General features: G+C 34.3%; 1 protein-coding gene across 1 annotated transcript in view; it reads left to right on the top strand.

The window, feature by feature from the left end:
* LOC136028454 (bromodomain-containing protein 3-like) overlaps positions 1–26,505 on the top strand; it is a 59,648-nt gene extending 33,143 nt beyond the window's left edge. Inside the window, exons 10-14 of the mRNA XM_065706294.1 lie at positions 6,667–6,870; positions 11,108–11,285; positions 14,840–15,013; positions 21,015–21,137; positions 26,242–26,505. Of these exons, the coding sequence (XP_065562366.1) occupies positions 6,667–6,870; positions 11,108–11,285; positions 14,840–15,013; positions 21,015–21,137; positions 26,242–26,363 (801 nt within the window). The 3' untranslated portion in view covers positions 26,364–26,505. The remainder of the gene's footprint in view (positions 1–6,666; positions 6,871–11,107; positions 11,286–14,839; positions 15,014–21,014; positions 21,138–26,241) is intronic.
* The last annotated feature ends 576 nt before the right edge of the window (positions 26,506–27,081 follow it).

Raw genomic sequence — 27,081 nt, 5'->3', positions numbered from 1 at the left:
CTATGGAGGAATTTATTTTTTTTTTATTAAAAATTGATTTCTTCTTGGAGATGAAAATAAATATTGTTTTAGACTCCCACAAATGTTTTTATTCTAATATACCATTGTTTTTTTTTCATATTTGGAAGCAAATGTTTGACTTTGTGTTCATAAAATGAAGGAGTATATCTAGATATTTCTTTTTTTATATATTTACATGGAGTTGTTTTCGGACGTTTTTACTCTGCATAAGAAGGCTTATTTTAATCCTAACTGATTTTTTCCAGTTGACTCGTAATGCACTTTTGGAAACCCATAAAGGTTAGCTGGAAACTATAAAATAATATATAATATAATATAATATAATATATTATAAACAATAATATAATATAATATAAATAATTATATAATGTGTTATATGGAAAACTAATAGTTAATCACTTAGTACCTGTATCAATAATGCCCATGAGGCTAGCTACTAAATAAAACAAGGTTTGATTTGAAAACTTTTTTTTTGTTGAATGAGTTGCCTTGTTTATTTCTTCTTTGTTATCCTTGCTGAACTTGATTCAAGTTATGATGTTGGAACTGTTTTATTATTAGTTTTAATTGTAACATATTTTGATACAAATTTAATTTTATATCTGTTTGGCTGAAAACGGTCTTAGAAATAAAGTCCAAATATTTATTTAGTTTCGTCTAAATTTCATGGCCTTGAAATAACACATCATTGTATTATTTTTTGTTATTTGGAGAAAAGCTATCGTTATAACTCAAATTTGGCTTCATTCCAAAATGGTAACTCCCCCTTCAAATAAAGTCTAGGTCGGTACTGGGTATTTGTATTGTCTGTTTAGTTTAAAAAAATGCAAACTAACTCTTAATCATTTGGCTATACTATCAAGAATAATCTATATAGACTTTATATCTATATATATCGACATTAATATATATATATATATATATATATATATATATATATATTTAGATACTATATATATATATATAGATACTATATATATATATATACTATATATATATATACTATATATATATATACTATATATATATATACTATATATATATATATATATATATATATATATATATATATATATATATATATATATATATATATATATATATATATATATATATATATATATATATATATATATATATATATATATATATATATATATATATATATATATATATATATATATATATATATATATATATATATATATATATATATATATATATATATCAATATACTATATATATATATATATATAGACTATATATTAATCTGTATAGACTTAATCAAGCTAGACTAACACTGGCGTTTGGGGATTAGTAAAGATCACTGTCGGCATCACAGTTTATGGTAGAATTGCAGTCTGTGTCCAGCGCTATAAACCTGAATGATTTGATCACAATCTGAATCGTTGGGTACAAGAATTAACTAGAGGAAAAATGATTATATACAAATTATAAATTTCAACTCCCTTTTGATCTCGGGTGTTGTCATGAGGTTGATGTTCTATGAATTGGAAGTGGTTATTAATTTCCAGTTGATCAGGATTCTGTGCTCACACCTCCCTTACAGTATGTATTACACCTAGTATTACTAGTATTACACATCTCTTTTCAATTTATCAGGATTCTGTGCTCACACCTCCCTTACAGTATGTATTACACCTAGTATTACTAGTATTACACCTCTCTTTTCAATTTATCAGGATTCTGTGCTTACAGTATGTATTACACCTAGTATTACCAGTATTACACCTCTCTTTTCAATTTATCAGGATTCTGTGCTCACACCTCCCTTACAGTATGTATTACGCCTAGTATTACTAGTATTACACCTCTCTTTTCAATTTATCAGGGTTCCGTGTTCACACCTCCATTACAGTATGTATTACACCTAGTATTACTAGTATTACACCTCTCTTTTCAATTTATCAGGATTCTGTGCTCACACCTCCCTTACAGTATGTATTACACCTAGTATTACTAGTATTACACCTCTCTTTTCAATTTATCAGGATTCTGTGCTCACACCTCCCTTACAGTATGTATTACACCTAGTATTACCAGTATTACACCTCTCTTTTCAATTTATCAGGATTCTGTGCTCATACCTCTTGCAGTAATTATGTTATTTTTATGTTCGATTTCTGTACACAAATCAGGTTGTGAAGTAGATGGTCAGCTTGTGAAGCCTCAAGTTCAGTCATTTTGTCATGACTTAATACAAGCTTAATCTGCTTGCAAATTGAAACTCTGAGAAAGTAAAACAATTTTTTGGTCGATTGATGGGGCCAGATAAGAGTAGGGGGGACTCTTAAGAGTTTTCCTCTAGTAAAGAACTCTAGAGTAAGAAAAAGATAACAACAGTCATCTTTTTTAGGTGAAGATTGGGGTCTGCTTGGAAACTAGAATTATGGGAGCAGATTACAATGGGCCCAAGGGAAAAGGAGGCAGTAGGTAGTTTTCTGAGTAAAAGTTAGTTTGACAGGGAACAACAGGAGTATGGGCATAATCTGATTAGGATATGTTACGCCGTTGCTTCCATCGTTGGAACGATGTCCCAAGTTTATCAAAAAATTGATGGATTGTGACAGGGTTTGGAAGTATAGGGCCAATTTTTATATTAGGGAAATTGATTGTTTGAGTTCGAGAAAGTGGGGTAGTTTTAGGGGGGTTTCTAAAAATTTGAATATAGTTTTGGAACAGGGTGATAGCTCTTGTTCAATCAAGGAGGTCAGGGGGTGATTAAAGAAGAGAAGTAGTGTTGGTGTTTTAAAGGGTTCGTTAACCGTCGAACTGTGTTCCAAGACCTCTGAAGGGATTTTTTTTTTGCATGGCCTTGATGAAATAAAAAAGGCTGGGTGTTGAGGGTGGGGTGATTCTTACAATTTCGTTATTTACGGGGTGGTGTGATTTTCCTCCGGTGGAGAGGGGAAGAAAAGATGAGTTTGGTACTTGAGTGTTTGTACAGACCAAACTTTGACCCCTAAAAAAAAAAAGTTAACTATAAACATATTCAAAATTCTTTCAAGTCGAATTTATTTTGGTGTTAAGTAAAATTTACACAAATATTGCAAGGATTAGCTACTCTTGGATTAATCGTCACCACTGAGGTGTCTCCACGGTGTTTGTGGGTCTGTATTGCTAGGTTAAATTGTTGGGAGAATGTCTTTGGGATTATCAGCCATGTTTATGGGGTCCAACTGATCAGAAATTTCAGAATTATTTCTACTACTAACCAGTCACTGCAGCACCAAATGGCCCGAGTCCAACACAGCTCCACATGTTCTTCCTCCATTCCGATCTATTCAAAGCTTCACTCTTTACCCCTTCTAAAGAGGTCCTAGCTTCCTTCGAGTCCTTCCTTATGACCCTCTGCCACTCCATTCAGACCTGCCTTTCGTTCAGTTGCAGATCAACGGCCAAAAAGAAGACTCTGGCAATCTGTCATCTTTCAATCATAAAATGTGTCCTAGCCATCTCAATATATCCTCCATGATAGTCCTAAATATGAGATAGAATCACATTTCATAATTATGTTCTATGAACTTCAAATTGCAGATAATATTATAAACCGAGCTGAACGACTCCTCTAGCCTGTGATTTTATTCCAAAAGCCACATATGAAACGGAGCTGAATGATTAATCTAGCCTGTGATTTTATTCCTAAAGCCACATAAGAAACGGAGCTGAACAATTCCTCTAGCTTGTGTTTCTATTCCAAAAGCCAAATAACCTAATCTGGCTTATAATTTTCTGATTTGGTGGTGAGGATCTCAGTCTGACACATGTTGGCTTGTAGCAAGGGGAGCTAGATTTAAAACGGGCCTAACCAAACCTGTCAGGTCTTCAGTTTGTAAGGTCTTCAGTATGTAACGAAAGGAGCTAGGGCAATCTCAGCCTGACACGTAGTATCACCGGTTAGAATTCAATATGAAATGATGCTTCCCGTGAGATGATAGTCCAATTTTTCACGGGTGGTAGTTCGATTTAAAATGGGTCTAATCTAACCTGTCAGGTCTTCAGTATGTAACAAGGGGAGCTGGGGCAATTTCAGCCTGACCTGTAGTCTCAAATGCATTGAAAACCTTTGTAGTTTCAAATGCATTGAAAACCTTTTAGAATTCATTATAAACTGATGCACCCCGTCAGGTGAGAGTCCAATTTTTCACGGGTGATAACTAAATTTAAAATGGATCTACTAAAAAGGGATATCGTCCTTAATATGACATGTAATTCCCCGAGGCGAGTGAATGTCTCTTCATGACGAAGGCAAGGATAAGCTTTATTTACCCTTTGTTAAAGGATGGTGGATAGGAATTCAATAATGGTTTTCTTTGGGATATTGAGCATTCTAAGTCTTGAATTTAAAAAACGACGGAGGTAGGGCTGCTAGGGGTAGATAAAACAGGTGACCTTAAAGGGCTCACTTGCATGGTTGAGGCAGTCATAGAGGAACAGATGGTATACAACCCACCTTCATTCAATTAGCAGCATCAATTTGAGCATAATTTTAAGCTGCTGTACGAAGAGAAAAACTAAACCATCCACCCATTTTCGCCTAACCAACTTGTATACAAAAAGGATGAGGAACCATTACTACGCTGGTAACTCACATGGTGTTACCAGGCTTGGAAGCTAGACGACCGGTGATTGCAATACTAAGGACAGTAAAAATGAAGTTAAATTAGAATGGGCTAAGCGGAACCTTGCACAACCATTGATGCCTTCAAAGAATAATGAACAAAATCTAATGTTCAATTTTTGGTGCGAAAAGACTTCATATGTGGCTATGAAGTTTTTGATAGTAGTGGGTTCCCAATTAACAAAACAGTTGGTAGAAAATCATCACAAATCAGTTAATACCTTTTGATGTCGAATAGCTCAAGTTGCAGCTTTCTTTCTAAGGTGTAGTTGTCTTTGGGGATGAATAGATTGCTACTCTTTCTATTTTTACAGACGTTAACTATTGTTGAATTTTCAGTTGCCGTGACGTAACCATAAATATTAGTTTTGCTTATTTATTTTCACGGTTCAAGTGGCAACACTGATCAAAATGTAATACTGTCTTGAAAACTTCCCAATTTTGAAACTATCAAGACAAAAATCATAGAAAATCACATAATTTCCTGTGTAATTTTTTATCACATAGTGTTACATTACATTGATGTAATAATTATTACATTAATTTCTTAACGTAATAATTTTATGTGATGTGAGTTTTACTTATTGGTTTTGCTTATTTATTTTCACGATTCAAGTGGCAACACTGACAAAAATGTAATACTGTCCTTAAAACTTCCCAATTTTGAAACTATCAAGACAAAAATCATAGAAAATCACATAATTTCTTGTGTAATTTTTTATCACATAGTGTTACATTACATTAATGTAATAATTATTACATTAATTTCTTAACGTAATAATTTTATGTGATGTGAGTTTTACTTATTGGTTTTGCTTATTTATTTTCACGATTCAAGTGGCAACACTGACAAAAATGTAATACTGTCCTTAAAACTTCCCAATTTTGAAACTATCAAGACAAAAATTATAGAAAATCACATAATTTCTTGTGTAATTTTTTATCACATAGTATCACATTACATTAATGTAATAATTATTCCATTAATTTTTTAATGTTGCTTATTTATAAATTTTTAAATTTTTAAAATTTTCTTGGGCAGTTTAAATTGACTGAGATTTGGAGTCTATCTAATATAATGTATGTATTCACATGCTGCACCTATCACAGGGATACCGTAAGGAGCTTATGGTAGGTGTGTCTTTTTGCATGGGATCAGGATTTGAATGTGCCGAAACCCACACAGACAAGTGAGTATTCCTCTGAAGGGCCATGGTATACAGTGATCACTTTGAAACATTTCATTAGACTTGAGGTGGATACTTGTATGATTTAGCCCCGACCTAATATTCTTCATCTAAGTAGAACCTGTTTTTCCCTGACGATCAATTCTAATGAAATATACTTAAATATGATAAAAATATACTACTTTAGAAACAAATTTGGGCTATATATTTGCACATTACGGAGATGTGGTTAAAATATGGCAGGTGCATTCCTAATGTGTTAGGTGTATTTATTCTGCATATTATGAAGTAAGAATTGTTTTGTAACTTCACACTGTCCAGATAATTTACCCCCCCCCCCCCTAATTCGCAAAAATGTATCCCAAATTATATATTTCTCATCTATTTTGTCACTTCTCTTTGCTTTGTCTCACACTAAGCTGAAAGAAATTAACGAAAAAACCGGTTCTACAATGTGTCAATGGATAACCAACTTGAGTGGTCGGGGCTATATCCTACAAGTAACTTGAGGTGTTTTACTTTTAAGTTTATCGTGGCTTACATTTACAATTGACAATATTGCGTGTCTATGGACCCGTCTTTTTGGTTGACTATGTTTAGTTACACTATTGTCCTAGGTAATTGGATAGGTGAGTAAGGTCAAGGCCTCATTCAAATGCCTATCTGTCTTAATTACTAAAGTAGGAAATATCGAACCTTTAACAGGTAATATTTTCAACCATGTGAAGAACCAATAAACTCTGTCTTATTTTGAGTTTATGTTTGTTTTTTAAGCTACTGCGTTTTCTGTCATATTAACATGTCTGTCCTTTGTAGCTTCGGTTCATACAGGACCAGATCAATGCTCTCGCAGAACAGTCACGACTGAGAAAAGCACACAAACGTAAACAAAGAAGTGCGCACGAAGTGGAAGCATTTGTGCGTCAAAGACCTGAGCCTGTGGCCTTGTCTACGCCACTCCCATCTGAAACAAAACCCACATCTGACTCATTACGGGATCAAAAGCCTACTGCAGCAAAGGTTACACTTATTTTCAATTTTGCTTATGCCTTAGAATTTTTTCGAGTTTTCCCTTCTGTGGAAAAACTTATTTCGTTTAGCCTTTATTTTATCCTGTTGTGATAAGTAACCACCAGAAACATAAAAAAAGAACAAAAAGAAATTAAAGTATGAAAATAAAAACGACCATTCTACAGTACCTTGTACTGTTGGCCATTCTACATCATATATTCTACTTGTATTGTAGAATGTAGATAAAATATTATAAATCCCTTCTTTCCTTCTTTCTTTTTTGCTTGTATTGCTTTTCCTTTGGCTGCTCAATTTTACATATGGGGAGATTTTCCAGGGTTAAATGTCTCCGGGGAAACCTGTGGGGTGGATTTTGCGTGGAGAGATCAGCCAGACACCCTCAAGGAGAGGGTTGCTTTCGAAATTTATCATCTTCATTTAAAAATTTAATGAGACAGGGCAACCATAGCGTTTTTTTTTTACAATGGCCTAAACTGTTAAAACGCTATGAATTGCGGGCCTTATATAAATTAATGCTCTTTCAATTATTTTTTTTTATCTCTGATAAGTTTTGAGCTTGAGATAATCTGGGACAAAAAATGTGAAGTTCGGGGCAACAATTTGACTGGGCAACCATGGCGTTTTTACCTTGGACTAAACTGTTAAAACACTGTGAATTACGGACCTTATATAAATTGGTGCTCTTCGAATTTATTCTTCTTTTTATCTCTTATAAGTTTTGAGCTTGAGATATTCTGGGCAACAAATGTGAAGTTCTGGGCAACAATGCGACTGGGCAACCATGGCGTTTTATCTTGGACTACACTGTTAAAACGCTGTGAATTGTGGGCCTTATATAAATTAGTGCTCTTTGAATTTATTCTTCTTATTATCTCTTATAAGTTTTGAGCTTGAGATATTCCGGGCAACAATGCGACTGGGCAACCATGGCGTTTTATCTTGGACTACACTGTTAAAACGCTGTGAATTGTGGGCCTTATATAAATTAGTGCTCTTTGAATTTATTCTTCTTTTTATCTCTTATAAGTTTTGAGCTTGAGATATTCTGGGCAACAAATGTGAAGTTCAAAGACGTTTTTTAAATGAAAAAGTTAACTTAGAATGAGTGTTCGTCGCCATAGTAAGCATGCTTCAAAGGGAATAAGAGGTCCTGACTCGTGGAAGGCTATAATCTTGGAATAATTAATTGGAAAATAAATTTTCATTGGAAAATTGGGAAATCTGAATTATTGGAAAATAAATAATTAAAATGAATTAAATTAATAACTGGAAAATCTAAGATTGTCCCCAAAAAATAACAAAATCTGATAAGTGCCCACCAATTGAACAACATTTTATTTTGATCTCGGGGGAGGCGTTGTAGGATTCAAAAGATTAATTATGCAAATATATATTCAAAATATAACGAGTTAAAATGGGGAAAAAGTAGAGCCAACGGGGCGAGGGGGAGGGGTAAAGATGAGATGTGCATGCCACTATTTTTCGAATTTTATAGAATGGGGTGCTTTAGACCAATCTTGGAGATACTCCCCTTCGTCTTGTGTGTTGAGTAGTACTATATAGGACCTGGATTTAGGCGGAAAAAGAAGGAGGAATCAGCCGCCCTCCCACGTGTGGATGCCTGCAGTTTTTATCTACCACCTTACCACGTAAAGCAAACGCAAACAAGTATTTTAAAATTTAATTTTCACTAGATTCCGAACTATTACATATTTTTAATTGTAAATATAGCCTACATTGTTAATATGTTTCTGAACTGATATTTAGTATGTTTCTGATGCAACTGTTATTGATAATTTCAAATATGCTTTCAGAAATATATGTTCTGTTGTAATATGTTTCTTAAATATAAGTCTGAAAAATTTTTTTGGTAATCTAGTGCAACTTTTCATTTTGAATAAAATGTATTTTACCCACTACACCAAATAGTAAACAACTGTGAAATGGCAAAAAAAGGAAAGCAAAAACAAATAAAATAGGGTATTAAGAAAAACAATAGCGAAGAAAGAAATAAAAACAATGGATTGTTTTGAATAAGAGATATAGATTTTAGGCTCTCTGTACATCTAATTTAGGGTCTAAGTGCCAAGATTTTGGTTCAAGCCTCTTAACTTCATTGTTGTGTCAGGCATAGAACAGGTCTAGATACCAATAGATACCACTCGATACCTAACCTAGATACCAATCAAATTCGTCAGTTTCAGATTGAGCTCTAGCTGTTTCGCATTTTTTTTTTTTTGGGGGGGGGGGCTTTCTTCCGAGCACTATTCACTAAGTGAGATCAGTAATTTCTATTGTTCTTTGCATGATTTGGGAAAAAGCAATCACCTTCGGAGATGACTTGCTTCGTCTATTCCAAAATTTACTACCAGCATCAAAGACCTTCAAAGTACCATAGACATTAGTTAATGTTATTTTAAGCGATCTCCATACGTCCTTTCAATATGAATGAGAAAGATCATAAGCAATTTAAATCTTATCATAAATTTAAAGTAACAGTTACTGCTTACAATTTACTGGATTTAGTTCTTCCAAAATTCAAGAAAAATATACCATAGTCAAGTGTACATGCTGGAAACTGAATCGTAATCTAAAATCTAAAATATCGCAATCTAAACAATATCATAAGTTAATTTTCAATTACCGTTAAATCCCTATACAAACAATGAAGAAGATAATGCAATGAGGAAATTTTAGAGAAAGCTAATTGAATGTCTAGGCAATGTGTCTAATAGCCGTCTTCAGTGATACCGAGATAAAATTCAACTTGTGATCAAAGCGAGGAAACTACAAATAAAATAATAAATTTAATAATGAAATAAAATAAATAAATTTATATAATAAATAAATAAAATAAAATAATAATAAAATAACCGCTAGTTCACTTTTTTTTCGCTAAGAATGGCTAATAGATATATAGCCAAAATATTCAGTTAGTATTCTTCTGCCATTCACCGTCAGCTTCTTTATTCTTTGTATGATGCAAAGGGATTGTGGTTTTGTCTTTATATACGTTACCCTCCCCCCTCTCCGAAGAATTGTCGATGATTTACCGATAACTGATGATAATAATGTTTAAAGTTAGTACCGTGCCAAATGGTAGTCATCTGGTATTATGTAATTGTAAGATAATTAATGAGCTGCACTAGTCCTAGACGTAGTTAATTACTAAGCCTGTCCCCCTCCCAATTCGAAATTTTTTTAAATTTCTAGGTCGTCATTATTAAAAATATCATTAATGCCTTCAGGGCATGCTCGTGTTACTAACTTGCCGTTGTTTCCTCATTATTCGTTTCTGCTAGATATTACAGGAGAAGAAATCAACTTATTGGAGAAAAATGCTTGTCCGCACAGAGAAAATAAAGTTTGATGTTTCGTAGAAAATTCGGCTGAGCTTTATATACTTAAGATTCATAAAATACTGGCTCTATTCCAGGTTCCAAAACGTAGTAACTTTATTTTAATTACAGAAGTTACTTGAAGGGACGTCCTCGTGGAACGGTTGTGAATTAACTACTGGCTCGTTAGGTTTGTAAGGGTGTAATCTTAATGAGTTTCAATTGTATTCATTATTCTTTCATTAAAATAATACTTTCGGCGTGTTTCAAATTGATAATAGCAATGATGATAATGATGCATAGTTACTTCTCGAATGATGGTAGGTAACTATCGTTAGTAAAAGTTTAGAGGCAAAATACTGGGTGTCTAAATTTATCTTTTTACTTATTTTATCTATTTTATCTATTTTCTATTTTTAATACTTTAGTCCCGAAAAGCTCAAAATGGTCGTACTAGTGGTTTTCAATTCTTCATTGGTTTCACCAATTTTTCACCCCAAACCTAGATGTCAAAAAATGCGTTTTTGAATTTTAATTGAAAAGAAAAGAAAATTCCCCTCCTTATATCTTGAAAAATATACTTGCCAAAATACTTTTGAGGCAAAACTAGTTACATAAATTTTAATTTTTTTTTCTATCGTTACAATTTTCTATTAGCCCCCTTAAGCTCAAAATGGTCACAGTAATAGTCTTCAATTCTTCAGAGATTTCACCAATTTTTCATCCCAGACCTCGATTTACAAAAAATACCTTTTTTGAATTTTAATTGAAAACAGAATAAAAAATTGCCCCCACCCCTTTTGATTTTGAAAAATATACTTGCAAAAATACTTTTGAGGCAAATCTAGTGACCTAAATTATACATTTCTGATTTTTTTTTCTTTTAGCCCCGAAAAGCTCCAAACGGTAGCACCAATGGCCCAGGAAAAGGTCGACCCAAAGGTACAAGCTCTGGGCAAAAGAAGATGGCTAGTGCACCGCCCGAATCAGATGATGAAGACATGGCCAAACCTATGTCTTATGATGAGAAAAGACAGCTTAGTTTGGATATAAATAAGCTACCTGGTATTTATTCCATTCTCGGACAGCTGAGAGTCCTCGTAATCCAGAAACGAATCTCTATAAAGTTGAATCCTCGCGATAACCCTGCTCTTAAGCCAACGCTCTTGAAATAGAACCTAAACACAATTGTTGATGATTCTAAATGCATTAAAAAATACGAGTTTCAATCTGGATAAGTCCTTTTATTAGACAGTTAAAGACAAATACAAAAGTTAGCCGCCCTGGCCGAGTGGGTTGGTGCGCTGGATTCGGGATCCTTTGTCTGAGAGGAAGCGGGTTCGAATCCCAGTGTACCCAATTCTTCAGTTTGGGGCGGGGGTCAGTGGCGTGACCCTGTAAGCTTAGCCAGAGTCGACCCAGCTCTAAAAGGGTACCTGGAGAAATCTGGGGAAGGTAAACAGGAAGGGTGTGCGAAAGCACAGGTTGGCTGGCCCCCAACCCCCATTGCGCTTCCTGGCTGAAGGGCCAAGAAACGGAGATCAGCACCGCCGGTACGGACTGTAAAGTCTAATGCCGTATCCTTTACCTTTTTACCTTTTAAATACAAAAGTTCAGAATTTTTCGAAAACATAGTCAGTCTTCGTCATGAGCCAGTCTTCATATACTAAAGTATTATAATTAGCAAAAACTATATTTATTCAGGAAAAATATCTAACTTCCGAGTCACAGAATGTCACCGGTCCATCTTAGAAGGCTTATTAACTGGGTTCATTACTCAAGACTTTGAAATATCCAGAACTTTTGTATTTGTTTTTCACTGTCTAATAAAAGGAATTATTCCTGTTGAAACTTATATTTGTTTTGTCATAGAAAGGCAGCGTGGTCTTGAAAAAAAAACTCAACGTCTAAATGCATTAGTTACTGATATAATATGAAATACCAAGGACAGTGAAAGTGGAATCTGGCTGTTTGAATTGACTAAGCAGAAACTTGCACAACTATATAAATTTAAATATTGAAACATTAGTAACTATATTGACTACAATTATATTGATATAGTATATATTGGTACAATATATATTGTATCAATATATACAATAGAAATTGACACATAGTAATTTTAAACATTGACTAAGGAGAAACTTGCACAACCATATACATCTTAAAAATTTAGAAAAATCGTAAATTGAATTTTTATTTAAAAAAAACATTTTCTCCATATAGGCTACAGCTATGCAGATTTTTGTAGCCATTGTCCTAGAAAGCTCATAATTTTGAAACAACCAAATTAAAAATCTTAGGAAATCACGATTTTAAGGTATACATAGACCTAAGATGGGCCCAGCGGGGCAAAATATTTTTTATGTCCTTTGTACTTTAAAGCAATTTTATTTTTTTTACCACGTTATCCAGAAAATATAGGCTGATTTTTTTGGTAGTACTGGGTGCCAAATTTAAAAAAGAAACCTCAATGAAAATTGAGCAAAAAGATTAGGCTGAAAACATTTGAAAAAAATAGACTAGAAGATATAACTTTGCTTTGAAGGTCCAGTTTCTTGAGTAATGAATTTTTTCATTTGCAATGAATTTAATTCACATTTAAATCAATTGATGAATGTTCAAATCGCGTTAAATTAATTAAAAAATGATTGATTTTACACTCAGATATGAATTTAATGTTTGAATTTTTACATTTTCCTTATTTATGAGCACGGTGGCAGCACCATCGAAAAGACGCCACTGCCCTCAAAACATCATAATTTTTAAGTAACCAAAGGAAAATCTTCTAAAATCACTGTTTCAGGTATTAAAATATCTTGGATTGTTTCAAGGGACAAAAAAAAATGTTTTCGTTTTGAGCAACACTGGGGAAAATGCGCCACTGCCCTAAAAAGCTCATAATTTTGAAACAACCAAACTACAAATCTTAGGAAATTACGATTTGAGGTATGCATAGACCTAAGATGGGCCCAGGGGGCAAAATATTCTTTTAATGCCCTGTACACTTTAAAACAATTTAATTTTGCTCATATTAATCTTTTGAATTATGTGCTACTCGTATATTCCTCATCTTAATATTTTATTACGTTATCCAGAAAATATAGACTAGTTATTATAGGCCATTATATTTTTGTTCCATCCAGGTTGCTTAGTATGCTCTTTACTCTTAGGTTCAAAACAAGTGGTTCTTTTTTTTTTCGCATTACCCTGAAAACATTGAGGCACTCGAAGCAAAATTAAAATAATTTTATATTAAATTAATACCGAATATTAATTAATGAAGTTAAAACCATTGAATAATAAAAATGTCAGTTTTGTTTACTTATGACTAAATATATAATTTCTTCAACCACAATGTCTTTTTATCTCCGATTAAAACGAAAAATATATTAAAAACACGTAAATTTTTTAATAAGACAGCGAAAAATGAAAAAAAACAACTTTTTAATACATCATGGTTGTATCTTGATTGATCATCTTCAAGGAGGAAAATCTGTTACAATAGCGTGCTATACATTATTACTTGACAAACTGAAGGAAAAGTGAAAAAGTCCTCCTTGCTCATCCAGTCTAACCCCATGTGGCAGCGTTTTAAATCTACGCTAAAAGTTCTAGGATTTTTTGCCTACTGAGGGGTCATAATCTTCGTAAACAGTTATTTTATAGACAAAGACGTGGAGTGCCATTTCAATGGAATGAACAGATGGGTGCAGCCCCAGGATGGAGTGTTGACTTATAGAAAAGTTTTTTGTATCTCCATTAGGATGGAAGCATTTGAAACTTAAATTGTATATAAGCACCTCAATGTGTAAAAGTACCTCAACTTAAATTGTATATAAAGAATAATTCATATATATTCAGTTGTGGATCTGGTTAGGACTAGAAGAAAAACTAAACAGCATATCAATTTTTTTATTTTGCAGTGAGTTCAGCCCATTGCATCCTATTGATCAGTTGAGCTATCCTTGAAATAATCCTCTTCAAAGGAAAAAGAAGCAGTCACTTCAGCGGATTGAAGACTTAGGGGAAGATTATAGGTTTTTGTCTTTTAAGGGGATTGTTCTTACTGACAACCATAGGCTTTTAATCAAAGAATCATTTATCCATGATTGAACAGGTAGCTGTTGAAAGTACCCTCTATTATTTGGAAGCCCTGTGTCATGTAACACCCCGCCCACTCGTATGGGCTTTTGGAGGCTTTTGTGTATCACACTAGTAAATATATTTTTTTTTTCGGTTTCCGTTGGAGTTGATGTCTCTGGATTGAGTTGGTTAAATCATGTGCTACCCTCTGTCTAGCTTGTCTTTTTTTGGAAATTATTAAGGTGGGGGACTGGATTTTGTTTATATTTTTTTGTGTTGGTATTTTTTTCTCCCCTGTTCTTTCCCGGCCTTGTAGCGTTATGGGGAGATTGTCTTCAAGTAGTTTTTTGCTTATGAAATTTATTGTTAAATAAAAAACTCAGAACTCAAAATGAAAAACTCAGAACATTTGCGTATACTGTGGTAGGTTCAACTGCCACGGTGTGTTGAACTCAACTGAGAAAAGATTGTGGAGTAATCTTAAAGTGTGCTTAGTAAACGTTGCTGTGTTGATGGATGTGACTTTTTTTTAGGCGATAAACTTGGTAGAGTGATCCATATTATTCAGTCTCGTGAGCCGGCTCTGCGGGATTCAAGTCCAGATGAAATAGAAATTGACTTTGAAACGTTGAAGCCATCGACTCTTCGAGAATTAGAAAGCTACGTGGCTCAGTGCCTACGAAAGAAGCCAAGCAGAAAACCATATAGTAAGTTACGTATTCCCTGCGCTTTGAACCTCTGTTTGTTGAACCTCTGTCTGTTTACTTTTAAATACTGCATATTTAAATGTGTCTAAGGTAAGTTATATATACTTCAGATCTCATTTTATTTTTATAGCTAGAACCCTCTATACTATAATTCAATGATGTTGGTTTTAGCAGTGAATAAAATGAAAAGATGGGGCAGATATCAAATAGTTCGTGGGAATCAACTGTAAGTAAGGAGTGACTCAGGGCATTAACCGAAAATCTAAAAACAGAATTTTATATCAATAGATACATTAAAAAATATAACCTTTTATACTGACTCCAAAAACTTCAGATTCGATAAGTTTAGTATTGCTCATTAAAAGCAACAAGCCTTACAAGATTTGCTTTCTGAAAAAGATTTCTGAAAAAAGGAGGAAACACCCTCGAAAGTCAAGAAAACTCAAAGAAAATCACACCATTTGATTCAGTGTATCCGAAAACCCTACTGTAGAGGTTTCAAGCTCCCATCTGCAAAGATGTGGAATTTTGTGTTGTTTTTCCACAGTAAAGATCATGGATGCGTGAATATTTTTTTTTAAGAAAGATTATATCGAACCGATTGCTCTAGAATATTTAAAGAGGGCTTCAATGTTATACGGGGGACCGGAAAGATTTCAAATTTTTCACGGGGGAATTTCCCGCGGAAGAAATCCTCCATGTAAAATTTTCTCTGTGGGAGCTACTCTCCATTGGGGGAGGGGGGGGGAGGAATCTTCCAAGAAGCGAGGGATTTCCGGCATGATTTGAATAATAATCAGAAACTCAAGTTTTTTTCAAATTAAAGTGTGCTACGAAGAATTTTATAATCTGAGGAACTTTCCATGGTGGAATTTTATGTGGGGGAGAGGATTTCCACTGAGAAGGAACCGAATTTCCTGGCATTATTTAAAAAACGATTAAAGATTAAATAAAATTTTTTTGACTGAAAGTAAGAAGCAACAGTACAACTCAACACAAACAGAAAATATCACGTATATGAGGGGATTGCCCCCTCTTTCATACCTTACTCTGCATGCTAAAGTTTGAATTTTTGTTTTATTTATTTAAGAACTAGTCCCGAAACGTTTAATTTGAACAAAAAAAAGCTTTTTTTAAAACACTAAAAAAACGTTAGCATGAAGATCGAGGTGTTGAAAAGGGGGCAACCCCCCTCATATGTGTAACAATTCTCTTTGTTGATAGTTTCAATGTTGTTCTTTACTTTCAGTTGAAAAAACTTTTTTTGTATTTATTTAATTTTTGATCGTTTTTTAAATAATGCTGAGAAATGCGGCAGTATAATTGTGAAATTTCAGCGACAATACACCACAAAAATTGTTATTGTAAATCTGGGAAATCTGGGGAAGGGGAGGGTAAAGGAAGGACTCAAGGAAGACAACTCAAGACAACTCAAGGACTTGAGAAAGGAACAATTCCTGTCCTTCTGTATCCATGTTTTGCAAAACCGAGCTATTCCCCTTGAAAACAGTGAAATGGCAGCTTTTCTAGCTTTTCCTGCTTTTTCTATGAAAAAGCAGGCTTATTGTTCGCATCACTGGAAAGACTTAACAATTTCTTAATTAATATTACTTAACAATCAGTTAGTATTATTTGACAGTTACTTAATTAATAAACAATTAATTAATTAATATTACTTAACAATTACTTGTTCTTAAAACACTGACTTACTGTTCTTAGAAACTGTTCTTAAAACACTGGCAGAAAAGTTGACATCTTTCTGGTCCCTAATTATTAGAAATATTCACACAACCTATAGATTAAAATACCACTCTTGCCTACTTATCAATATTGCCTACTTATTGTAGAACCTTATTTAGTGTACGATCCCGTATAGAGTACGATCTCGTTGGAACAAATCACCAGCTCCATAAGCTTAAAATGAACTCGAAAATTGAAAATCATTTGAATGATGAAGACTGCTAGATTGAATTCAAGTCTTTGGCAACTCTCCAATATAAAAGAGATGAATTGAGGGAGCAATGCGTGACCATTGCCAATTAGAGGGGGGCAGACTGAGTCAGCATTTATTTTTTTCACGCTGAATCAGTCCACAGCTTGAAGCTTTCTTGTTTGTGGACCATGGACGATGTGGACCATGTCAGGAATTTGTAAATCTTTCTACCGAGTCACGACTTCCTCCATTTTTGTTACGAGTTTAGACCGACGAATCCACAGTTTGAACTTAGTTTCTCTAAGTGTATATAGTAAGTATCTCGAACTTAGTATATACTAAGAACTTAGTATCTCTTGCACTGATTCAGGCCTTACGTTATTGCACCAAGACCAGATTAAAACCCAGGAATTTTTGCAACAATATACCTCCAGCTCCATAAGCTGGAATAGCCAAGACAGCCATTGAGCCTCTTTCTTTTTTGATTTGAGAAAAAAAATTCAATTTATTTACGACACGAAAAATTTCGTTGCTCAGCTGTTGATAGAGAACATTGGCTAAGACGGTTTCTCTATCTGGGCAAATTTATTTACGAAATTTTTAGAACCTTCTCTCCCCCTCCAAAAAAAGTTAAATTGTTTGTTTTACCGTAAACTAGACTTACTGTCTGACCAGTATCGAAAGCAAAATATTAATAAATTATTATTTTCTGGCAAAATAAATGTTTTAGGCAAAAAATGTATAATGAGAATTTCCATGAAGGGCCCGCAGGATTTTCTAGCATTATTAAAAAAAACAATAAGAAAATAAACAAAAAAAGTTTAGTAACATGGTAGTAATAATACACTCTTTTCTTCTAATTTCTGTTATTTTTTCGCCTTACTGGATATTGATATACTTCATGTCCACCTGTTGGCTTTGATTGGTCAATCAAAATTTTATGTTTTTAACAACTGTTTTTAACAAATACACTTGTTATTGCACCAGGACCAGAGATTTATATTACACCAAGACCAGGACCAACACCCAGGAATTTTTGTTCTTGTTATTGGAACCAATTCAGGACTTGGCTTTTTTTTGCGTCAAGTCAGTCCCTAGGTATCTCATTCTTGCACGAAGATATAGAAGAGATACCAGAGAAAGGGAGCGGGTTACGTGGGAGGATCTTTCCTTAGAGGAATTTATCATGAGGGAATAGAATTTCCATGAAGGGCCCGCAGGATTTTCTAGCATTATTAAAAAAAATCAATGAGAAAATAAACAAAAAAAAGGCTTTTTTCAACTGGAAGTAAGGAACAGCATTAAAACCTAAAATGAGCAAAAATTATTACGTATATAAGGGGGTTCGTCTCCTCCGCAATACCTTGCTCTTTACGCTAAAATTTTTTTTAGTAATTTAAACTATGTATTCTATGGCCTTTGTGATTCAGGGGCATTCTTAAAGAATTGGGCCAAAATTCAAGCTTTAGTGAAAAGAGCTCATTCTTGCAAAAAGATATGGAATCCTTACTTGATCCGCTTTAAACACTTGACAACATGCCTTTCTTTTTGTTAAAAAGTTGACCACGGAAGGGGGTGCTGTAGAAGAGCTATAGACTGAATTAGAACCTCTAATCGAAGAGGTTTATATTGAATAATACCGGTTTTTAAGAGGTGCATCATGCCTACCTTCTCTTGTAAAATGTATCCGTAAAGAACGAGTCATTTGTATTATTTGGTGCTCTTGTTCTTGGGGTTGCGTTGGTCATGTCACCCTTGGAAGTCGGAAGGTCCACGGACCTTTTGATCAATCCTTGTTTAATGAAATATGTCTGTATGGTTGTCAAAATTTCGGTCTGACACCTTGGAACCACAGGGTCGAAAAGGGACACAAAAGGAAAGCTGGTTGTTCTCTAATAGTTTTGGACCCTTAAAAGGACTCTAAAACTATCAATAATTGATAAAATAATAATCCCCTTCCAATTGTTTTTGCGACATCACTTATATATGAAGCTCCTATAAAGAAAACGATGCATGGCAGAAGCACTGCTCTTTACTTAGACAAGACTGTTGCCTTAACTCTAAAATTTATAGTGTTATAAAGGTTCCATATAGAGTTACGGTTTCTGATCAGTCTTGGCCTTTAAAAAGCACTGGGTGTTTTAATTTAGCGACTGAATAAGCTCTACCTCTTTTCAACAGTCATGTGTTTTATATAATGTCTTGTCAAAAAAAAAAAAAAAAAAAAAATCAAGGGAGCTACATCGATCTATAGTAAGTTAACGCTTATGATAAAGCAAAAGCTAGTCCTAGATCGGGCTGATGAAAAAAAGGGAATTGAAAAATTAACTTTCAATTTTAGTTTTTAGTGTGCCTTTAAATAGCTGGTAATCAGTTTATTAATATTGATTATATTAAGCTTACAGTAACCTTTAATAAATAATGTGAATTCATTATAAACTAAATCTTAAATTGAAATTGGAACTCATCGTAGCGCTTAGCCAAATGAAGGGCCCCAGCAGGGACTCGCGTTGTTTTAATTTATGATTTAAAATGGATCGCAATTATCCTTTATCGATGTTCTTTGTTACCGACTGCTCTCCTGTTTTATACTAGCTTGACTCGTACACAACATGCGTAACAACTGACATTAGAGAGCATTTTGTTATAAGAAGCTTTACAGAAGGGATTTTCTGCCGCTAAATTAGATTTATTTTGCCACTAGTTTATTACAGTCAATATACTCAAGCTGAAGACTCAATGATGGATCTGAACCCCCTCCCTGTGGTATCATGTGGTATCACTCCCTGTGGTGTCACTAATGACTGTTAAGTTACTAGGCAGTATCATTAGTTAAAAGTTCGCTCTGCTGCCATCTACTAGTACTATTCTTGCATTTTCGTCACATTATCAACCAACCTGAGGTGGTCAAACTAGCGACCACACCTTCATTTCCCTTTGTTTTGACCTTTTTCGTTGGACATTTCCTGATAGACATCCAGGTTGCCTAATGTACTTTTCGACATATTGCCAACATTTATTTCCAATTGTCATCTTTAGTTGTTGTGATTACTATCATGTTTCAGCTATCCAACGAAAAAAAGCTTATGGCTCTTAATTTTTATCATTAACGATAAATAGAAAAAAAATTAAATTATCCACACAGTATGCCTCCAATGGTATTATCAGAGTTATAGCATTTTACTTCTAGTCGAAACACGGCCTTTGTCTATCCAGAGGGCAAATCCAATTCACATAACCTGCTATTTTAGAAAGCACATACAAGGAGAATGCTTTATTCACGAGCGAAGAAAAGGTATTAAATGGAGCCGAACTTGCTTTTTGCGTAGATTTACACTCAACATCCTGACACCACCTTGATTGAATCCTAGTAACATAAATTTCGTTTAGGGGAATTTGTCCTTAAAGAATCAGCGACACTCAAAAAGTCCATGGCCCATTTAAGTTTAATCGCATGTGAAAAGTATGATTTTCGAAGATTTTTCTTTTAATTTTTTCAGAATTTTGAAATTTTTGGGTAATACCATATTTCCGTCAGCGTTGCTACATTGAACCGTAAGAGTAAATAAGCAAATTAATTGGCTAAATTTGAAAATGCTTTTCGTTTGTAAACACTGAAACATCAACTATGTGTTGACCCCCCAAAATAATTACACCTTCAAAGGAAAGATACACCTCCGTAAGTTGTTTGGTCCCATATGTTTTTAGCTGATTTTTCGCTGATTTTTTTACCAAAATGTCTTATTTAATTTGATGTCCGCTACAACCAAAAGTATTTTTCATTTGCAATTGTAATCTAAATTTTTTCTAATTTATAGCGTATCTATAGCTGTGCAAATTCCCAATTCAACCATCAATCTGATTGCGTTTTCACTGTCCCTGATAATTATAAATTATCATTTTGGCGGGTTTCTACTTAACCTAACCTGATTTTCCCTTGTAATGAAGTAATATAGATATTTTCTGTGAGAATAGAGAAATAGATAGATAGAAAGTATAGATAGATATAAAAATAGAGAATAGAGTAAGAAATGAATCAAAATTAATGAGGAATTGTCTCTTTGTTAGCCAAGAAGCAAACGGGAAAATCGAAAGGCGAGGAAGCTGAAAAGAAAGTTGATGCTGAAAAACGCTTACAAGACGTCTCTGGTCAGCTTAATGGACAAAGTATGAAGAAATCAGCTAAGAAAGGTAGCTATTTTGTTTAAAATAGTTCAAAGATCATATAACAAAACTCCGGGACCGACACACCCCCCCCTAGGGCCCAGAGGCAGGCGTTGAGTTATGCCCTGATGCCCTGTGGGGCAAACATGGTTCTTATAGAAGGGATTCTCGCATGAACCTCAGGGAAGGCTCATTGGAAGGGAAAAGAAAATAAAAGTTCTAGTTCAGTTTTTCAGAGTCAAAAGAGATCGAACGGCAGCTAGGCCCTCCCCCCTTTTTTTCAATAAATGCATCAGATACAAATTTTGAGATAGGCATTTTGTTAAAAATAGTTTAAAGGCCAGATAACAAAACTCCGATGTCGAAACAACCGCCCAGGGCCCGGGGGCAGGCGTTGTAAGTTATGCCCTGGGGGCATATAAGATTCATATGGAAGGGATGCTCGTATAAACTTCAGAGAGGGCTCATTTGATTGGAAATTGAAAGTTCTTATCTTATTCAATGACGCAGTAGGCTTTCGCACTACTACTGACGCAGTAGTAGTGCATATTCAATTGAAGTTTCATTCATTTTAAGATTTGTTTATTTATTTATATTTGTATCTATTGTATGTTTTTTGCATTGATTGTTTATTTAATTTCTGTTCATTTTGGGTTTTATTTATGCTTCAATAGCAAAATATTTTTGTTTTGTTTTAACCTTAATTTGCACATTTAATTTAAGCTTTACTCGCTCTGATTATTTATTTAAAAAAAATTCTTTGAAAAACTTGTTTTTCGATAAGTTTTTTTTTAATAAATCACTACAAAAGGAGAAAAAAATTTGGAAAAAATAAATTAAGACGCAGAAGTAATTTAGCATTATTTATGCCAAGGTTTCCTAAATTCCGTGTCTATTCTTACATATAAGAATTCCGTTTCTTTATAATTATTCAACTGTAAAAAACAAAAGGTCTATGGCCCCAAATTAAAGAGAGACAAGTTCAAGCGAACAGAAATTACCAAACATATGTGTTTATCACAATCCTACTTATATTATAAAGAAACAACAATTTAATTAGATCCGAGTAGGAAACGGACCTAGGAATAACGAGCAGTATATGACCTGACTAATGAGATTAGTACAATGAAGTAGTCTAAGGAACTTTTTCCCATGGTCGGTGTCGTGTTGTGGGGGAAGGGGGTCGCAATTTTTGGGGTAGAGATTTTGTGAAGGAGGTCTCGAGTTGGAAGGGGTGTGAGAGGGAAGTTATATGAGTGAGAAGTCAAGTGGGCCTTAGCACTAAGCAATAACATATAGACGCCACATCGCTTTTAGCATGCTTTTGTTAGTTATGGCAAAAATTATGAAAAGAAACTTTTTGGTATCGGAATCGAAAAGTAGTTGATAGGGTTCACCTGCCATTTATTATTAAAAACTGACTCAACGCAATATGATGTCAATAGTGTATTGACGCGTATCGCCTTATCATGGTTAGTTTGTTAGTGTTTTATTCCGATTTTACGGTCTGTTTTATTAATATTTTTGCTGTGTTTTTCTCTCTCTCTCTGTTTCCTTGACGTTTACTCTCCACTATTTATCTTTTTGGTATATTCAGGGGTGTCAGTTGGGGAGGGAGAGGGCTCCAACCTAGGTTTTTTACTCTCCCCTTCCAGATTCTGAAAAAAAGTGGCGAACCTCTTAATGTCGGCGTGTCAAAGTTTTGAAAAATCAAAAACTAATTTTCGCGGCGTGCCACAGATCACAAAAGTAAAGAAAAAAAAAATCTTAATATGTATTTATAATTTTTATGGCACTTGGTATTAACCAAGTGATATATAGCAATCGCAATTTCTGTCGGTCCCGGTTTTGCTACTTTAGGCACTTCCAGGTAAGCTAGGACGATGAAATTTGGCAGGCGTATCAGGGATTGGACAAGATTAAATTAGAAATAGTCTTTTTCCCGATTTGACCATCTGGGGTGGAGTGGGGGGCCTGTTAATTCGGAAAAAATAGAAAAATTGAAGTATTTTTAACTTACGAACGGTTGATCAGATTTTAATGAAATTTGATGTTTGGAAGGATATCCTGTCTCTGAGCTCCTATTTTCAATCCCGACCGGATCTGGTGACATTGGGGGGCGGGTTGGGAGGGGGAACCTAAAATCTTGGAAAACACTTAGAGTAGAGGGATTGGGATGAAACTTGGTGGGAAAAATAAGCACAAGTCCCAGATACATAATTGACATAACCGGAACGGATCCGCTCTGTTTGGGGTAGTTGGGGTAGGGGTTAATTCTGAAAAAATGACGAATTTTTAACTGACGAACGGGTGATCGGATCTCAATGAAATTTGATATTTAGAAGGATATCGTGTCTCAGAGCTTTTATTTTAAATCCCGACCGGATCTGGTAACATTGGGGGGGAGGGAGTTGGGAGGGGTAAACCTAACATCTTGGAAAACACTTAGAGTGGAGGGATCGGGATGAAACTTGGTGGGAAAAATAAGCACAAGTCCTAGATACATGATTGACATAACTGGAACGGATCCGCTCTCTTTGGGGTAGTTGAGGGGGGGGGGGGTTAATTCTGAAAAAAAAAAAAAATAAGGTACTTTTAACTTACGAATATTTCGAAGGATATTGTGTCTCAGAGCTCTTATTTTAAATCACGACTGGATCTGGTGACATTGGGGGTTGGGGGCTTGGGAGGGGGAACCTAAAATCTTGGAAAATACTTAGAGTGGAGGGATTGGGATGAAACTTGGTGGAAAAATAAGCACAAGTCCTAGCTACATAATTGACATAACCGAAATGGATCTGCTCTCTTTGGGGTAGTTGGGGGGGGGGGGTTAATTCTGAAAAATTAGAAAAAGTGAGGTACTTTTAACTTACGAACGGGTGATCGGATCTCAATGAAATCTGATATTTAGAAGGATATCGTGTCTTAAAGCTCTTATTTTAAATCCCGACCGGATCTGGTGACATTGGGGGAGTTTGGGGTGGGATAACCTAAAATCATTGAAAACGCTTAGATTGGAGGGATCAGGATGAAACTTGGTGGGAAAAATAAGCATAAGTCTTAGATACGTGATTTACATAATTGGAACGGGTCCGCTCTATTGGGGTGGGGGGGATTAATTCTGAAAAATTAGAAAAAATGACTTGTTTACGAAGGAGTGATCGGATCTTCATGAAAATTCATATTTAGAAGGACCTCGTAACTCAGATCTCTTATTTTAAATCTCAACCGGATCCAGCGTCATTGTGGTGGGGACAGTTGGGGGTACCAGAAATCTTAGAAAATACTTAAAACAGAGAGATCAGGATGAAACTGGATGAGAAGAATAAAACCTGTCTAAGATCTTTCTTTGTCCACCCATTCCGTCTGTTTGTCTTAATATTATTTAGTACCCATAACACTGTCTCGCAAAAATATATGAATAAAAAATTGTTTGCAAAGCCATTGCTTAACCTTTTAAGTTGCCATTAGCGTCGGGTAATCTGCCCAAATTGTCACCAGGAAAGAGCTTGCATGTCAACACCGAGGCGTCTATTATAGGTTCGCCGTCGCTGATATAGGCTATTGCGTAATCAAGCATGATTTAAAATATATTTTAGTACACTTAAGTCAACACCTACTCCAGAATAAATCACCTATTTAGGTAGTGTTTTTGAGGGAAAGCCAACAACTGTTGATTCGAAATTATACATTCCAGAGAAGCCAAAAAAAAATGTTATAATAATTACCTACAACTATTGATCCGAAATTACACATGATTATACATGAAATTATACATGAGAGTAAATACTAGGAGTTTTGAGTTGGTAAATTGGAATTAAAACTCGTAAAAATGTATATAAAAATAAAAATATATACAACTGTAAACAATGTAGATACAAAATAATACAATAATATGATATACAATAAAATAATTATATATAATAATATAAAAAATATAGAAAACTAATGTATGTACAAAATATGTATAGAAACCACAGAACAGTCTTCAATTGAGGTTTTGAAAGTTTTTGGAATACCCAAATCAAGAAACAAACTAAATTTATTATATTGAATTCAATCAGTTTTGATTTTTTGTTTGTTTGTTGTTGCTTCAGACCCCACCAGATGATAAAAGCATCCTTTACTCTTTTTTTCGAAATTCAAAATGTCCTTTTTTTGTTCTAGCATGCCTCCTTCTGGAGAGCCGCTATTCTAGACCTTCATCAAAATTTGTCAAATCCATTTTAGTCCATTATTTACTTCTTTTTTTCTCCAGAAGGAGACATGCTAGAGCAAAAAAAGGAACATTTTTAAATTGCTAATTTTTTGCTCATTTTCAGGGTTTTGAAACTATAGTACTAAAAAATGATTTAAAAATATGGGTGAAAACGCGAAAAAAAACAACAAAAAACAAAGGAATATTGTTAATTGATACTTGCCCCGGTTTATAAAATAAGAATTTAATCATTATTTATTATTTTTATACATATAATCTAGGGCTATATGAGACCGATAGGGTGGGGACTGGGAATGAATTGCCAAAAATGCGAACAAAACCATAAAAATGAATATCGAATTCGCGGTCAAAACAGTTCCTTTTTTCTCTAGTATGTCTCCTTCTAGAGTGTCGCTATTCTACCCAAAGTGGCGCTATTTACCCGAATTTGCGTTTTTACTCGCTTTAACCGAATTATTTACACGCTATTTACCGAATTTATTTACCCGCTATTTATTTTTTATTATACATATAATCTTGGGCTATATGAGACCGTTAGGGTGGGGACTGGGAATGAATTGCCAAAAATGCGCACAAAACCATAAAAATGAATATCGAATTCGCGGTCAAAACAGTTCCTTTTTTCTCTAGTATGTCTCCTTCTAGAGTGTCGCTATTCTACCCAAAGTGGCGCTATTTACCCGAATTTGCGTTTTTACTCGCTTTTACCGAATTATTTACACGCTATTTACCGAATTTATTTACCCGCTATTTCCTGAATTTACCCAAGTTTTTAACTGTTTCATTTATTATATATTTTTTTATTTATATTATTTTATTATTATTTATTATTATTTTAATATTTATTGTTATTATTATTATTATTATATATAATATTTAAATATTATTATTTTATCATTTATATTTTTTTAGACGAGCTGAAAGAAAGTGCTGCGTCGCGATTGTCATCTAGTTCGTCCAGTTCTGATTCTGACAGTTCATCAAGCTCATCCACTTCTTCAAGTAGCGGAAGCAGTGATTCTGAAGCAAGCTAGAATTGTAGCACTCTGCCCCACCATCTTCATCTTCTTCATTTTATTTTAGTCACTGCTAATTTTTTGTTGTAATTATCTTGTCTTACTTTACAAATTTTTGTACTTATAAATTTGATCTACCTTTAATAGATTTAAAAAGTCACGCTGTGAACGAATAAGCCAGGTCTTAGGAGAACAGTAGCAAGTATAGTGTTGAACTGCCCTTGTACAATAGATATCACTGAAAGTTTTGCCGAATCAAAATGCAGCTTACATTCTAGGTATTGACCAATAAAAAAATTGTTTAAATCTACCATACCTGCTTCCCCTAAAAATTTGGCATGTTGCTAAAAATATCACGCTGGTAATAGGAACAACCGTGCTTTATGAAACCTTTGACCGAGTCTTTAAGTCTTAGCCAGTAGAGGTGAAGAGGGGTTCTGAATCATTTGCTTCGGGTTCACTGCTTCATTTCTCTCTCGGGTGCGTGAGCGCATCCAAGAACTTGGGGGTATGGTTGGTCTTACGGATGACCTTTATTCGTAAAGGATATAGAAGAATCAGATCTATTTTCCATTTCTTCCAAGTTCTGAAGAGAAACCATTGGAATTTGACGACTCGAATGTCGTCTTCTTGGTTGATGTTACTGGCTGAACAGAGGTACTTCGGAATCTTTCTTTATTTCAGAAAAAGTAGAGACTTTCTAAGACCATAAACTAAGACAAAATACATAGGCCTA

Source organism: Artemia franciscana, chromosome 6 (assembly GCF_032884065.1).
Source record: "Artemia franciscana chromosome 6, ASM3288406v1, whole genome shotgun sequence".
In the NCBI taxonomy this organism is placed as follows: domain Eukaryota; kingdom Metazoa; phylum Arthropoda; class Branchiopoda; order Anostraca; family Artemiidae; genus Artemia; species Artemia franciscana.
The sequence above is the reverse complement of the archived record's forward strand: the minus strand, read 5'-3'. Positions and strand labels throughout refer to the sequence as shown.